This window comes from Elgaria multicarinata, chromosome 9, assembly GCF_023053635.1.
Source record: "Elgaria multicarinata webbii isolate HBS135686 ecotype San Diego chromosome 9, rElgMul1.1.pri, whole genome shotgun sequence".
NCBI classification, from domain to species: domain Eukaryota; kingdom Metazoa; phylum Chordata; class Lepidosauria; order Squamata; family Anguidae; genus Elgaria; species Elgaria multicarinata.
Genome location: NC_086179.1, coordinates 66,960,148 through 66,977,777, shown reverse-complemented (window position 1 = coordinate 66,977,777; position 17,630 = coordinate 66,960,148). Strand labels below are relative to the sequence as shown.

The 17,630-nt window shown below is 43.5% G+C and overlaps 1 protein-coding gene across 1 annotated transcript in view; it reads left to right on the top strand.

The window, feature by feature from the left end:
• CTTNBP2 (cortactin binding protein 2) overlaps window positions 1-17,630 on the top strand; it is a 108,215-nt gene that overhangs the window by 5,243 nt on the left and 85,342 nt on the right. Inside the window, exon 2 of the mRNA XM_063134051.1 lies at window positions 8,800-8,907. Coding sequence (XP_062990121.1) covers window positions 8,800-8,907 — 108 coding nt within the window. The remainder of the gene's footprint in view (window positions 1-8,799; window positions 8,908-17,630) is intronic.

Genomic DNA, 17,630 nt, shown 5'->3' with positions numbered 1-17,630 from the left:
GCAAGTCTTTGATCCCCAACTGTTGCCTTACTGAGAACATAATCTAGAAGAGACCCAACGCTCTCCCTGAGCTGCGCTTTGCAGGAGTAAGATTTGGAAGTGGTGGGCAAGCTTCTTTTCATGCTCCTTCACACCTTGTTCCACTGAGGAAGGGCTGATAAAATTCAAGGGTTCATTTGAACACAATTTGAAAATGTGTATGTTATTCTAATCGCCTGAGTAAAACTGTTCCTTCGTGAGGAAAAAGCAGTGGCAATTGATGGTGTCCTGGCCATTCACCGTGGCCCACAAGGAAAACAGCTGGATAGAAGGCAACCTAATTTTGAAGAAGGCCCAAGCTTTGATTCCTCTTAAAAAAAAAAAATAGCAAGAGGATGGTGATCTTGTGATTGCCCCAAGCATCCATGCTGATGGGTGATTATGCAATGGTGTACAATGGCAAAATACATGAGGCCTTTTACATGGCATGTCACACGCACATGCCTTGGTTTCATGAAAGGTGGTCTTGGCAGATGGGTAGCATCAGACAATATAGCTATTTAAAGACATGCCATGCAAAGCATCTGAAAGCTATGGGGGATCCATTAACACTTTGCATCATGGAAGGCAGACATTGCTTTTGCCATCCTCATTGGAAACATTTAACCGCCAATATGGCTGGTAAGCTTGTAGGACCTGTGAGATGATCCTGTTGCATTCGACTATGTATCTTATTACTGATTGGTTTTATTTTATTACCTGTAGGTAGTCTTAATTTGCACAAACATGTTTCCGTACAACTATTCAGCAATATCTTCAGGCTTTATATATAAAGGTGGCACTGGAACGATGAGTGCTTGAGCCATAACTATCACTCCCAGTCTCACACTTGCAATAACTAGGTCCGAGTAGAACCCACGCTTCATAAAAAACACACATTGATATGTGTTTGGGAAGGGCGGTAGGTCAGTGCTAGAACATGTTTTGAATAGGGTGACCATATGAAAAGGAGGACAGGGCTCCTGTATCTTTAACAGTTCCATAGAAAAGGGAATTTTAGCAGGTGTCATTTGTATATACGGAGAACCTGGTGAAATTCCCTCTTCATCACAAGGAGGAGGGAGCTATACTAGAGTGGAGCTATACTAGACTGACCAGATTAAAAGAGGGCAGGGCACCTGCAGCTTTAACTGTTGTGATGAAGAGGAAATTTCACCAGGTTCTCCATATATACAAATGACACCTGCAGAAATTCCCTTTTCTATGCAACTGTTAAAGATACAGGAGCCCTGTCCTCCTTTCCATATGTTCAGCCTAGTAAAAGGTCACAGGTTCAATCCCCAGTATCTTCAGCTAGGGTCGGAAAAGACAGCTGTAGGAAACCCTGGAGAATCACTGCCAGTTTTTTGTCTTAAGATCCTGTTCAGATGACATGCTAAGCCATGGTGGTTAATCATTTTGAGCTAAACATTATTAAGGCTTAGTGTGTCGTGTGAACCATGATTTAGTGTTGTGTGAACCGTTCCTAGTCATGGTGGCTACATAACCATGGTTTAAACATGCTCACTAACCATTTGCTGCAAAAGGGTTAGTGGCCTAACCCTGGCTTAATGTGTTTTCTGGACTGGGTCATTACCAGGTAGCTTTTCTAAGTTCCTAAAAGGTGAACAAAAACCCTCTTTCCCCACCTCATTGCAAGTAGAACAAGATGGCAAAAAGCTGTTAATAACCAATCAAGGTGTTTGGTATGCCCTCTTCCAGCATGATTCATTCTAGGATTTATCTTTTAAAAGTAAGTACCAGTAGAAAGATAACAATTTGGCGGTGAATATTTTCACCTGATCTCTCTCTCTCTCTCTCTTTTAAGTTTCCCAGTTCTGTGTTCATGGTTCTCATGAAGGTTTTCCACTAGTGGATTTCTAAACATATTTGGGACTTGCTAGGCATTCATAGTCCTTGGCACAGATGTTATCCTTATGTTATATTGTCCCACTCCTTGGTGTGAGTATTTTTATTTTTTTTAACATCAGAGAGTGAGCTTTTTAATGGGCCATTTCAGGAGTATGAAACAGATGATCCCATAGGAATTAGCAGCTATTATAAATGTATCTACTTTCTTTTTCAAGTACCTTTGCTAATGCACATTTTTGGCAACACACAAGCAACATTTCCTCTCTTGAAACCTCCATGCTTGCCCAGGAAAAGACTTGCCAAAGACACTTGGTGCAAAATGATACCAGGAGTCACCGAAAGGACAGGATTAGAAACCTGAAGGACTTTCTTCCTTTTTTCTTGCAAGGCCTTCTCTTGAATTTTCAAAAGATTCATGCTGTTCTGCACTTGAGGCTGAGAACAGATAACCAGAATGGGTGATTTTAAAGTCTGCTTTTTTCTCTGCAAGTGTATACAGCCTATTCTTGTATTTGTAGCTGCAATGATCTGTTATGAAAATGCACTTCTAACTTATTCTAGAATGGGTGAATTCGTAATTTATTAATACTGCTGTGTTGGATGGTGTTTGCAATTTGTAACTTGTATGGCACTTTTGAAAAGCAACCTGTCCACATCTGTTTATTTGTTACATTCATATCCTCCCTTTACTCCAAGGAGTCCAAAGTGGGGTATATAGATTGAGGGGAGACATGATAGCACTCTTCAAATGCTAGGTAGCACTCTCCCCTACCTAGGGAGGTTGTGGGCTCTCCCGCACTAGAGGCATTCAAGAGGCAGCTGGACAAGCATCTGTCAGGGATGCTTTAGGGTGGATTCCTGCATTGAGCAGGGGGTTGGACTCGATGGCCTTGTAGGCCCCTTCCAACTCTGCTATTCTATGATTCTATGAAATACTTAAAAGGTTGTCACACAGAGGAGGGCCAGGATCTCTTCTCGATCCTCCCAGAGTGCAGGACACAGAATAACGGGCTCAAGTTAAAGGAAGCCAGATTCCGGCTGGACATCAGGGAAAACTTCCTGACTGTTAGAGCAGTACGACAATGGAATCAGTTACGTAGGGAGGTTGTGGGCTCTCCCACACTAGAGGCATTCAAGAGGCAGCTGGACAAGCATCTGTCAGGGATGCTTTAGGGTGGATTCCTGCATTGAGCAGGGGGTTGGACTCGATGGCCTTATAGGCCCCTTCCAACTCTGCAATTCTATGATTCTCCTCCTTATTTTATCCTCACAACAATCCTTTGAGGTAGACTAGATTGAGAACCAATGACTGGCCCAAAGTCACCTAGTGGGATCCATGGTCAAGTGGGAACTAGAAGCCAGGTCTCCTGAATCCTTGGCCAACACTGTAACCACTACACCATGATAGTGAATTGACAGGTGAATCTTGATTGCAAGAAGAAGGCAGCCTGCCCCAACCTGGTGCCCTCCCAGACTCCCAGCATGACCAATGCTTAGGAATGCTGGGAGTTGTAATCCAAAATATCTGGAGGGCACCCAGTTGGGGAAGGCTATAAGAAGAGAAGATGGCTAATATTGCAATCCTGTTCACACTTAAGTTGGAGTAAGCCCCATTGAATGCAATCGGTCTTGCTCTTGAGCAAACCTGTGTTAAGAGAGTTTCAAAGATGATCACAAGAAGCCAGTTTAGTTATTGCCCCTCCAGCACTGATGACATCACTACTGGGCTTACTGCCAAGTGGGTGGAGTTAAAGTAAACATAAATAGCTCATGTGCACCTGCCTGTGTTGCGAGACTCAGTAATGATGTCACTGGCAAGCACAGCATGAGGATGCCTACTGCTGGAATTACATTGCGGTGAGGATATTTGAAGTAGTCCTGGGGGCTCTTGGTTTAACTGATAAATCCACAATGAGTTCATATTGCTATGAAATCGACCTGCAGGTTCTGCAGCAGCCTGGTTTTTCCAAGTGATGTGGATTCTGCAGAATTGCAGACCAATTTTTCACTTTTGGGCTGTATGATTTGTATTGACTAATGCAGATCAACACATTTGCACAATGCTCAAGTATGTATTAGTGCTAATGTGCATTATCGCAAGTACGCATTTGCACTAATGCATAACACTGCAAGTACAATAAAATCCTGGTAAAAAAAATCTGATTCTGTCAACGACTGGATGATGGAACAAAGGACAACTGACAATCCACAAAACACAGATGGAATGGATTTAATAAAATCCATACATTCCTATATGCAGTGGAATCCTAGGCAAGTTTGCTTAGAAGTAAGTTCCACCGGGGTCAATGAAGTTTACTCTAAAGTAAGTGTAAATAGGATTGTAGCCCTATTAACTTAGTGCTCCTTGAAACAAGGGATGCTTGAGGAATTTGTGAATTGGGCTGCACCTGATCTGTACTGCTAGGGCTAATCCTTAGACTGGGACTTAGTTATCCAAGAGCTTTTGAATTTCCTGAATATTCTGACAGAGTTCTCAGCTCACAAACATATGAAAACTTTTAGAAAAGCATATTTTGAGAGAGGTGTTGTTGTTGTTTTAAGTATTTAAATGTGTGTGTGAATGCAGTTGTTTCCTGGACTATTTCAGGAAGATTTATAAAGAACCCAGCTGGAATGAATTTATGTGTGAAAGTGTCACAGACCAGAAATAGATGGATCCATCTTTTCCTGCCCTGAAATACTACAGCAGCCTTCCTCAACCTGGGGCCCTCCAGATGTGTTGGACTACAACTCCCATAATTCCAGCCAACACATCTGGAGGGTACCACATTGAGGATGTCTGCTCCACATGTTCTTAGGGGTCTTTGCACTACCTTGAAACATGATGTCACACCTATCTCCAAGATCAGAAGAGCTAGCAATTTTGTGTGTATGTGTACATTTCTCTAGATTATACCAGGTCCCTGTGTGTACTGCCTACCTGTGGCTTACATTTGCTCTCAAATCAACACAGCGACTTGAAACCTGCAAACTGGGTAGTAAACGATTCCAAGCTCTGAAATGGAGATAGATGCCCAAAAGTCAACTGAGGAATTACATTTTTCAATGCTTTTATTGTCCTCTCTCACGCAGCGACCAAACAGACTCTTTAAAATTTAAATAAAATCTGCAGTGTTTGGATTCTCCATGCCAAACGTCACCCAAGAGCCACGTCTTCTTACGCCTCACTCATAAAACCCAGTGGAATGGCAGCACTGGGCTCAGTGCTAAACTGGAAATCCATTACCTCGGCCTGTTATTACACATGAGTTTGTGAGGGAATTGCCAATCAGCAGTGTGGTGGCAGGCAGAGAAAGAGAGATGCTGTTCTTCTGAGCATCAATATTTTGTCTAGCGGCCAAAGGGGTTACACGGATTGTTTTTCTTGGTGGGACCAGCTTTCAGCAGGGTAGGAAGAAAGGAAAGGAACCTCTCGTGCATGCACTGAATCATTACTGACTCTTGGAGGGACGCCAGCTTTCGCTGACGTTTTCTTGGCAGGCCTTATAGCGGGGTGGTTTGCCGTTGCCTTCCCCGGCCGTTATTACCTTTCCCCCAGCTAACTGGGTACTCATTTTACCGACCTCGGGAGGATGGAAGGCTGAGTCGACCCGAGTAACCGTCAATCTATTCAAGCAAAAAAGCAGTCTAGCAACACTTCTGTAGTTCTAGCTTCTTTATCAAACCACGTTTTGGGACAGGCTGCATGCTTGCTTTGCTCTGTTCTGCTTTCGCTGTTAAGGCTTGACATCACACACACTCTTGTTTGCACCATTATGATAACCTCTTAACTGCCTTGACAGAAGAGATGAGGCCTTACTCTGGGCTAGTTATAGCAGGGCTGGGCAACATGTAGTCTGTAGTTTCCCCCTGCCCCATGGTTGCTTTTTTGCTCCCCTGACCCACTATTGAATTTGCCACAGTGTGCCTTGTTTGCAAGCAAAATCACGCTCTGCGCTGCTTGCAAAATTGCTGCCTTTTTTGTTTTGTTTGTTACTGTCACCACCAATTCAGCTACTGTGGCAAGAGAAGAGTGCAGCCCCAGTGGGTTCCAGGGGGTGGAGGTGGCAATTCAGCCTCCTGACCCCCAGAAGTCGCCCACCCCTGAGTTAGAGGAACTTACCTTATTACCAGGAAGGAAAAAGCATGTTTGTACATTAGCAAGGTTTTCCCACCTACTACAGGAGGTATCTTGCATCTGCTTTCAGTCTAACTTTTTCTGAATGGCACCCACTGACATTAATGGCATGGGGTTATCTCTGGTTATCTGGTCTACATTCCTTTTTTCTTCTTTTTTTAGTAAGGCGCTATAAAGAATAGCCTGTACTATCATTAGGAGGGCGATATGAGAACGTTAGGAAAACACTGCAATCCTAAACAGACCTACTCAGAAGTAAGTCTCACTGAGTTCATTGGGGTTTACTCCCAGGTCAGCAGGGAGAGGATTGCAGCCTGATTCATATGACCCTTGCTGCACATTCAGATATGCCATTCATTGTTTGAAGATGTTGTTTCTTGACGTCTGTGAAAAAGAACAAGAGTGGGTAATATGAACGAAATCAAAACTGATGTTCAATATGCTGTACCTTTTCAGTGTTGCCTATCCAACCCTATCAACCGCCATAGTTCATTTTCGTTGGGGACGCATTTATTTGAGAAGTAGAAGCCGATGAATGATATTCCCAGTGCTTCATTTTATTTTTACGTCTTCCATCTCTTTTGAGCCACCCATCTTCTTTTTTTGTATCAATAAAGATTGTTAAAAAAAAAAGTATTGATCTTTTGTCCTGAAACATTTCTTTCCAATTTTAAATGTCCTTACTATTTATCTATTTATTATTTATTTTTAAAAAGCTCTATATATCAGGTTTTGCAATTGTATATGTCAGGTTGTGAGATATGTTTACAGTATTACACCCTCTTCGTCAGAGTAGCTATAATTGAAAGGTTAGTAAATATGTCATTTCCAGGCAGGGATCCAACATTCAGTCCTCACCCCAACTGTGAAGTGGTGTTCTCCTTCCCTGTAGTGTGCTCATCCCAATCTCAGTTTAGTTTCCACTAGCTGGGTTATGCTGTGCCTGCCTGTTTGGAAGCCCTGGGATTCCAAGGCCTTCCCAGTGGGATGGTCAGGGGGGCAGCTGCAATGCTGGAGTTAACAACTGATGTGGGACTAGAGAAGGGAAAGGCAACATTTTGGGGGCCTGTGGACACTTTTTGGCAATTTGACCAACTGCCCTGGGCACAACCACAAAATGGGTGCACTGCAGATAATAGCATCAATCTGCAGCCACCTGCCATCTTCATTTCCTAAAAATGTCTTTGAATCCCACATGGGGCTCAGAAGATTCATGGGAAAAGAAGATGGGAGCAGCTAGGGACCCTCACTTTTGCTTTGAAGTGATCCTAGCCACCAATAAGAAATGTTATTTTTTTACAAAATAAAAAGTGGGAGGTGTGCAGCACCTCAGCAGGCATCAAGGAAGATATCTGAGGGTGCACTGGTGCTCATGGGTGCCATATTGCCCACCCCTGGACAAGACCAAGCACAACATGGGGAAAGGACAAGAGGAACATCCAGTTCATAACCAAGGCAACTTTGAAAGGTCTACAAATATTGGCTGGCAGAAGTAGCCATCCAAAATATATGGTTGCCACCAACTCTGTCCTTTCTCCAATCCTGATGAGATATGCAGGCTTTGGAGGTACTCATATCCTGTGAGAAATAAGCAGTGAGGGCCTCTGAAAGCTCAGCATGGGTATACATACCAGCCCCATACTTCTTGTAAGAGGGATATGGGTAGAGACTAGGTCCTGTAGTAATGGCTGTGCTTTGAGGGAGTCAATAGCAGTGAGACTGCTTACTACCTCTAGTAGACTCCAAAGCCGTGTGTGCAGTCAGAGATGAACCCCTGCACAACTCTCCCTTTGGCCTGGGGCAGATGCCACGAATGCACTTTCCCAAATTAATAATATAAGAACATAAGAAGAGCCCTGCTGGATCAGACCAAGGATCCATCTAGTCCAGCACTCTGTTAGCACAGTGGACAACCAGCCATCGGCCAGGGATGAACAAGCAGGACATGGTGCAACAGCACCCTCCCGCCCATGTTCCCCAGCAACTGGTGCACACAGGCTTATTGCCTCGAATACTGGAGATAGCTTGCAACCATCAGGGCTAGTAGCCATTGATAGCCTTTGCATCCAGGAATTTATCCAATCCCCTTTTAAAGCCATCCAGATTGGTGGCCATCACTACATCTTGTGGTAGTGAGTTCCATAGTTTAACTATGCGCTGTGTGAAGAAGTACTTCCTTTTATTTGTCCTGGATCTCCCACCAATCAGCTTCATGGATGACTCCGGGTTCTAGTATTTTGAGAGAGGGAGAAAAATGCCTCCCTGTCCACATTCTCCATACCATGCATAATTTTGTACACTTCTATCATGTCTCCCCTTAGTCTCCTTTTTTCCAAGCTAAACAATCCCAGTTGATGTAACCTTCCCTTGTAGAGGAGATGCTCCAGCCCCTTAATCATTTTAGTTGTCCTTTTCGGCACTTTTTCCAGCTCTATAATATCCCTTTTATAGTGCCACAATAAGCTTGAAAACATATTTATGGACCCCTGCAGCTACTTGGCTGCTGCTATTGAGGGAGAAACATGGGCGAGTAGATTTAGACTTTCAAAAACTCCCAGTTTCTTGCTTCCCATTGTGCAAATGCTTGACTGTCCTCTCATGGGAAGGATCAAGCTCCCTTCTACTACCCTCCATTTTTAGCCAAGTGCTCAAATGAGTTCCATTGTCATATTGGGGCATGACATTACTATTTTCCTTACTTTTCTGCTGCATTTGGTGAAATGTCTTCATTTGTACATTATGGTAATCATTGATCTACTTTCGTTTTGCAGAAGAGAGAGTTTGATGTGGACAGTCTCAGCAGATCGGAACTGAGGATGCTTCTGAGTGTTCTAGAAGGGGAGCTGGAGGCACGAGATCTTGTGATTGAAGCTTTAAGGGTACGTTGTGGGTTGGTTAGATCTTTGTTTTCCTAGATAGAATTAACAGTTTTATGGCATTGTGTTATTATACTTAAACTGGGGCAGGGAACTCTTTTCACCCCGAAGGGCTAAACCTCCTGCCAGCAATGTTGGGGGGGGGGGGCACAGTGAAGGGTAGATGGGCCCCAAAGCCAAAAGTGGGCAGGGCCAAAGCCATGTAAACAGACACATACATTCATATGCACACACCCATTCTCACACATAAGATTCGTCCCCCTCATGAAGATTCCTACTTGTGCTGTAATTAAGCTTCAAAAAACCCTCCCACTGGCTCCAATGGGAGACTTTTTTCAAGCCAAACCACTGCTGAGGAGGTGAGGAGTGGAGGTGCAGGCTGGTTTGGGAGGCCCATGGGCTGCATCCCACCTGGTTCCCCACTCCTAAACCAATACCATTGGACCTTCCTTCTACCCATTGCTTTAAGTAACAACATTCTGTGGTGCTAAAGCAGCCTTCTCCAACCCGGCCCCCTCCAGATATTTTGGACTACAAGTCCGATCAGCCCCAGCCAGCATGACCAGCTGGGGCTGATGGGAGTTGTGGTCAAAAACATCTAGAAGGCATCAGCTTTGGGGAGGCTGGGCTAAAACATCTCGGGTTCAAAGCGGGGACTTTTCTGTTGCAGCTTCAGTCTGCCTGAACTTCCTCTCTAATGTATCCTTCCGGAGCCTGATATGTGTCTGAATCATTGCTTGCATACAGGAAAAACACTGTTTCATGACGTGATATGTGATTCTGTTATTGTTTTTCCCTCTGTTTTATTGACTTTTCATTTCAATCATGCAAAAAACCATAAAATCCAATAAAAAAAATCACAATAAATTTACAGATCAATTTGCAAATGAGCAAACCCATGTATCATAATTTCCTCAAACCATGGGATAATCAGACTAAAAAGTGAGAATTGCTTGGATGGATATTGATGTGATGATACTGTTGATGATGTTAATTGTTCTTGAATTATAAGTTAAGACTGCAGTCCTGCGGATCAAGGGTGGGCAACTTGTAGCCCTACAGTTATTTTGGCCTACGACGCCTATCAGTTCTCACCATTGCCTATACCAGCTATAGACACTTACCTGGGATAAGCGTCATTAAACATTGCAGGATTGTACAGTTAGTTTTTGTAATCGGAGGCAAACAAAGCTTTTTATAAGCGGCCCCTACTAATACACTTCTATGAAGAATCACGCCCTGTGGCTATACGAACTTTCTTTAATGAAAATACCAGGGCCAAAACAGACATTACTTTAAATCCTTGTCTAGCAGCTATGTCTTTTTGTTCATGTTTACTCTTGAGTAGGGGCAGCTCCTCCAATCCAGATCTCCACCCCACACACACTTGGCCCCTGATCCAAATTGCACCTATGTAGAGTAAAAGAGATTGACCCTGTTCAGAAGACACACTAAGCCACGGTGCTTAAACATTTTGACCTAATTTTTTTGGTTAAGAACCATTCTTAACCATAGTAGCTACATAACCACTGTTTAAACACACTGGCCTGGTTCAGAAAACACACTAAACCATGCTGCTTAACCACAAAATGGAATTTTGTGGTTAAGCAGCATGGTTTATTTAGCATGTTGTATGAGCCAGGACATTAACTATTTGCTACAAAAGGGATAGCAGCCTAACCATGGCTTAGCATCTTGTCTGAAGAGGCCTGGAGAGAGAGAAAGAGAGAGAGAGAGAGAGAAGAGAGAAGACATAGCTGCTGGGCACAGATCTAAAATAATACCTGTTTTGGTCCTCATGGAGAATATCAATGAGATGGTAGGTGAGGTGTAGATTTATTTATTTATTTATTTATTTATTATTTATTGCATTTATAACCCACCTCTTTTCCTCCAAAGGACTCAAGACAACATACATAATACTCCTCGTCCTCTCCATTTTATCTTCACCACAACAACCCTGTGAGGTAGTTTGGGCTGAGAGTCTGTGACTGGCCGAAAGCCAGCCAGTGAGCTTCCATGGCCAAATGGTACTAGAATCCAGATCTCAGGACTCCCAGTCTGGCACTCTAGCCACTACATCACACTGGCTCTCTAGATTTATACACAACTTTCCAGAGAAATCTTGCCCTTTGGGGCATCCTAAAGTTTAGCCTTTAGTCCCTATGTGTTTTGCATGATTTCCTGTTTGGCAGGCTGTTTGGCACATCTGCTTCAGCGTTATGTTAATTTAAGGGGAAACAATGAAGATGAAAAGCTACTCAGTGTGACATCTAAACAGTTGCTCTCTCTTGTACACACTGAAGGTATTAGGCCATACTTCTTTATAGGGTATCTAATATGACAGTTGCCACAAAAAGACGAGATTGAGAGGTTTTTCAGTAGTGCAAGTTGTGAATAAAGATCAGCTAGGCACACAAAATCCGACGTCCCTAAGTTTGGTTTCCAAGGAAGGCAACATTCAAAATGTATTGCGAACGCCCAGTCAAGCTACAGAGGCTGGTAGATTGTATACAACGGGCTACATAAAATATGGATGGAGCCGCTATTTATTGTTTGTAGCAGCATTCCTCTGATTGTGAACTGCCCAGAAAGCCTTGGCTATTGGGCAGTATAAAAATGTAATAACTAAAATAATGGTAGCAGGCGGCGAGTAAAAAGTTGTTTACAGGCGACCAGGCAAATTTGAAAGTTTTTTTGTGTTTTTTAGTATTACCCTAACAGTGCTATGTTTCGACCAGACCTATATATATTGCGCCACTCTTTTTTGTGAACTTGTTTGTAAGGTTATCCCCAGCTCATCCACAACATATGTGGGTGTGATGTGATATAGTGGTTAGAGCAGTCTTCCCCAAGCTGGCACTACAATTACCCAGGCCATTGGCAGAGTCCAGTGGACCAACAACATATTGCTGGTGATAAGCCCCTTAATGCTGCCCCCCTACCGAAGCCCCCTGCTGCACCACTCATCTAAGCACCCTGAGTCCGCCTGCCACCAGTGCCACCAAAGCCTGCCCACCTCCAAAGCCCCCACCACCATCAAATCCCACCTGCTGGCTGCTCAAGCCCCCCACCTCCCCCCACTACCAAAATTTGCCCACCACCAAAGCCCCGGTCTCCTGCCTGCAACTACTGAAGCTCACCTGCAGCTGCCCAAGGCCACCAGAGCCGTCCTCCCAAGCTCACCGCCCTCCCATCACCCAGCCAGCCAAAATTCCCTTCCAAGTGTTTTTTTTTACTGGGGGAGGGGGATTCCTACTTCTACTCCTCCTGCTCTTCCCCCTTCTGCTGGGTAGACCACTACTTAAGTGCCACGGGATGCAGCCAGCCACGCTTGCAGATCCCACAGCTTGTGACTTCCTCCGCAAACCTTCCATGTTGAGTAGCGGTGATCTGAACAATCCAATACTGTCTTTGGGAAAGGCTCAGCCATAGGAGCAACCTGAAGACCACCTTGTAACCTCATTGGCCATGTCTTTTCCCCTCCCCCTGTGAAAGGCAGCTTTATGCTCTTAAAAATATAAGTTGAAATAGGGTGATGCAGGAAGGGCACTCTGCTGGCCTGGCCTGATCTAGAAAGAAGCATTTCCACTCATTTCCAGGATTGTTTTTAGAACACAAAAGCCCTGTGGGACAACCAGCATATCCCACAGGTGCAGCGGAAGCGGCTCACCGCAGAGCGGCTCCGTTGGATACTGCCCATGGGGTGGTGGGTATCCTAGGCTCTCTTCTTTCCTATTCTCTACGCCGTCTTAACATACTGTACAAGCGTTGCAACTGGATCAAGCCTTTTGTCTTGAAGTTTATAATAGATAAACATAGCGGCTGATGCCTTATTTCCTTGACTAATTAAGTCATAAACATGCAGGTTTTGTTTTTGATATCAATCATCTCTGGGATAGTTTGTTTAGGTTTGTTGCATTTTCATTTCTAATTTGGTTTGCCTTTTTAAAAACTCTGCAGGTGGTAAATGAGTATTTGCCTGTGAAAATAAATTTAGATCTCACCTCATGCTCTGTCGTGCAAATAATTAGAGAGAAAGGAGATAGATGGCACTGGATTCCTCCAAAATTAACAGAGCACATGAGCTGAGAATAAATTGCATCAGATGCCAAGAAGTCACCCCTCTCGATACTTATTTCAAAGTTAACAGCAGAGGAGTCTTTAATGGAAATATATATATACCATAGTGCTAAAGCAGGGGGAAAATAAATTCAGTTCATAAATAAACAAGGGAATCGTTGATTTATGGGATGGTTCCAGATTTAGGGTCTGTTCACAAAGCATGTTAACCCACAGTCAGTAGTTGAGTGTGGGTTGTTGTTGAACCATGGGCTGTTTGTTGAACCATAGTTTGCTGAATCCAGAACACCTTCTGCTGAGTGGCTTGTTAACCATGCAGTGTGCCTTGTTAATCACCCTGAACAACCCAACAAAAAACCATGGGTTCTCAATCCGGCTTGTTCAAGAAAAATAAGCCATAGTGCATGCTTAACAAGCCACCCTTCAGAAGATGTCCTGGGTTCAAACCCATGATTCAACAACAACCCACACTCAACCACTGAGTGTGGATTACCATGTTGTGTGAACATATACTAAATTGCTCGAATTTTGGTGCAACTAATTTGCAGAGCAATCCTAGGTGGCGTGGAAGTGGGGAGTGAAGTGGGCACTTCCAAAGCCCCTGCTGCTGATTTGGAGAAGGGTCCGGCCTAACTTTACCCCAGCACCTGTGGGATTTTTTAAAAATCTCTCCTGGATGGTTCCAACAAGAAGGGAAATATCTGCCCTGAAAGGTCCCTCTAAGATCCCAGTCTTAGAGTTTCACAGGGGGAGTGCCGGGGCCTTAGATGTAAGGCTGTCTCTACCTATTTAGTGTCTGAGAACACTGCCAGCAGTAGATTTATGCTTGTGGAGCTTTCCGTGGGTGTACCAGGGGCTTGTGGCAGCATGTCCTCCTTGCAGTTGGAACTCTCCTCTGTCAATGGAGGGGCCCTTCTATCCCATCTGCTTTGCATGCAGAAGGTCCCGGGTTCAATCCCCAGCATCTCCAGGTAGGGCTAGGAAAGAATCCTGCCCAAAACCCTAGAGGGCTGCTACCAGTTAGTGTTGACAATGCTGGGCTAGAAGGACCAATGGTCTAAGTTAGGAGAGGGCAGCTTCCTAGTTTCCTTTTGGCTGTGTATTAATAGGAAAAATGTGGGTCAAGAATGCTCTTGCTTAGGCACTACATGTTTTTCTTAAACAGAATTCTCTAGTAAAATTCATTGCCTTGAGTTTGAACGGACTGGAATCCATTCAGGATAACTGGACAAGAGTGATAATGTTTTTATTTAAACACAGGAAAGATATGAGTAGGGGGACTGGGAAATAAATACCTCTAAAGATCAGATCTGAGGTCCCTAGACAGATATTAAAACCAAGCTTTTCGGATGTTTACAGATTCCAATCAGAATTTCAGTTTCAGAGGGTATAAAAGTAGCCAAGAAGGATCACTTGCTCAGACTGTAGCTTTAAAAAGACGAGCAACTTGTTAGAAGTGAATCTGGAGTGTTATGATGCTGTTTCAGATGAATGTAGCCCTTGCAAAATAGATTGCGTTCCATATTTGGTTATGTTTCTCTGATGCAGCATGTGTATAATTTTTAGAGCACAGTGGGGAGCTGTAAGTGGAAAAGGCACAGTATACATAAGCATTGTGTGTATAAAGTATGCTCACTCTGCATATAGTGCACTCCATGTTTTACAACTAGCTTGTGTTATGTTTAGGTTTAGATGCCATTTGAACTAGAAAATATGTGGACAGAACTGGTAGGGATTAGGCAAGAAGAAATATTTTATATTTTTGCAAGGAACTGTTTGGTGGTGGTAAGGATAATAGAAATGCTAAACTAATTTTTCTTAATTTAGGTTAGTCCTTCATCACAAACCATCTAATCAAAATACTGGCCAGGGTCTGTCTTGCATAATAAAGTAGCAACTAATACCAAGATCAAGACCATGAACACAGATAATACAGTATCTGGACTAAGAAACTTCCAGGTAACCTTTGTCCCAGAATTTCAGAGTAGCCCTGAAATCAACCATATCATAACAGCTGGGGTACACGCATGATCCACCTGCATGATTGTATGGATTAGTCCTGGAAAAGGCCAGATCATACATTTTTCTTAGTCACACTGTAACCATACCTCTAGAATTTTGTGCGGTATTGACATAAAGCTGGCTCCCTGCATAGTTTGTGCATTGGGAACATGCCCTCCCTTCTCTGGAGATAACTCTTCTCCTCTCTCATCTTGCAGTGTTAACCATGGTTCAAGAGTTCCATTTGCATTGATGAGAAATATGCAGAGGCGGCCTTCCCATGAGTCATGATGGCCCGTGTGACTCATGTGACAGACTGGGAGGGGTGGTGGATTACACTCCCGATCTGCACCACTACAACCATGTTTCCCTGGCCAGCTGGTCAGCTCACTATTGCTGACGTTGTCCACCACCCATTGCCACTATTGGTGCTGCCCACCTGGTTGGCCACTGCTGCTGGCAAACTGGGGGAGACAGAGAGGAGGGTTTGCCTGCTTCAGGTGATGCAATGGCTTGCACCATTCTTGTGACTATGGTTAATGCTATCTAGGTAATTTCTTGGCCATAGCTTAGGAACATAGGTAGCTTCCTTAAACTGAGTCAGAACCTTGGTTCATCTAGCCCAGTGTTGTTGGCCCTAACTGGCAGTGACTCCCAGGGTTTCAGGCAATGTTATCCACAGTTAATGTTATCCATGGATGGCACCAGCACGCACACAACTCTAAATCATAGGACCAAACATTCTCCTTAAGCACAACTATACGTGACTGGTTTATTTATTTCTGAGTAGGCATACATGCCACTGATTCTGATTGGGACTGCAGTGCTCCAGGGGAGGTGTTAAGCTTTCTTGAAGACATGTTTTCATCCTGAAATTTCACCCCTCAAAATGGAGAAGGTTCTTTCTGTTTTTAAATCCCACCCACCCCTTCTCACAGGGGGGTGGAATTTTGGAATGAAACCCCTTAAATCCCTCTTCCGGAGCACTGCAGCCTCAGTCTGACTCAGTCAGCCACGCACACTTATTCTGAAGTAAATTAGAAGACCATTTAGTTTAGCCCATAGTTCATGCAAATGAGAGAAGATAAGATGGAATTCTCTCCAGAGCAAGGGGTGAAGAGATGAACTTCCCAGTTCTAAGGCTGGCTTCTGATTGGTAAATCATGGTTTGCAGTAGTGATGGTTGAACTCCTCACAGCTCAGTTCAGAATTGGGTCAGCATTATGAGTATCTTTGCAGGATACCCCACCCCCACCCTGGAAGAGTACTAAACTGACTCACAATGAGAGTATCACTAGTTTCCAGTGATTCAATGTTACACTTGTAGCCAACACTTGTGAGATAATTCATATTTTGTTAATCCCCGTGCCGCTTACCCTACATCCAGGTTTTTGGGTTTACAGGCGTTCATCAGGTAGAGAATTCTTTGTGGAGATGGGTCTTAAGAAGATGGAAAAGGAGAAAAGGAGGAGAAAGAACATATAACTTGCCAGAAGCAGAACATTTCTTTAGAGCCCAGATAGTTCCTTAGGGAGCAAAGTATAATCAGCAAAATTATCTGCTTAATTTGCTGGTACACTAGAAAAGCTTAATTGGCGAATATAATCTTAATAGTTCAACTGTGCTCCTATAGTTAGATGGGAATTTCTGTTTGTTTTCTAAGCACAGTGAGCCTAAATCTACTAGATTTCTTGGAAGTTTAAAGACTTATGTAGAGAAGATCGGCATTTTCATCCGAATAATAATATTTGCCGGAATGTGGCTGGTCACATTATAGCATCATTCCCTGCAATGTTGGTTTAGTCTTCTGATGTAAGCAGTGGTACATTCCATCCTTGCTCTTACTGGTTAGAGCATATCATATGATTGGCGTACATGTTCAGTATTCATGATTTAGATGTGAAAGAGCATGTGTCGTTGAATTAAGGCAGAACATTATAGCAGAGAGAATGAAAAATGACCACAATATGTTATTGACAGCTCAGCAAAATACCGAACAGTTTATTGAAGGCCACAGAAAAGTTGGTATACTATCACAAACTATATCAAGAAAATGAATAAATTAAAATAGGTCATTTTCAGGAAAGAATGCATTTCCACTGGGCATGCCGTTGACATTATTTTTGCGAGAAGTTATCTATTTGAAGTTACATTGTTAATGAATTAGTTTAAAGGATGTTACGATCAAGACACAGGCAGCCTGCGTGCGAAATTATGAAACAGATTGGGGGCTGTACATCATTTAGAAACTGAAATTAATTAACATAGCCTTCCCCAACCTGGTCCTTTCCAGATGTGCTGGACTAAAACTCCCCAGGCAGTATGGCCAAACATGGACCAAAAAATGGGATGGTTTCTCTTTAGGATAAGTCTCCTTTTTTGTAAGGGCTGCCTACATTATGTGATCTACAGCAGCCTTCTCCAATCTGGTGCCCTCCAGATGTTTTAAAAGGTTGGAGAAGGCTGATGTTCCCCAACCTTCCACTTTCGAGGCTGCTGGTGTAAGAGAGTTTAGTCCTTTTGATGGTATCAGTGCTAAACCATCTATACTCAGCCTGATCAAACCATCTGGGCACCATTTCTTTGTAGATTGTCATCTCTTGGGGTCCCTCTTCTTTAAGGCTGAGTCATTTCTGTTTTAG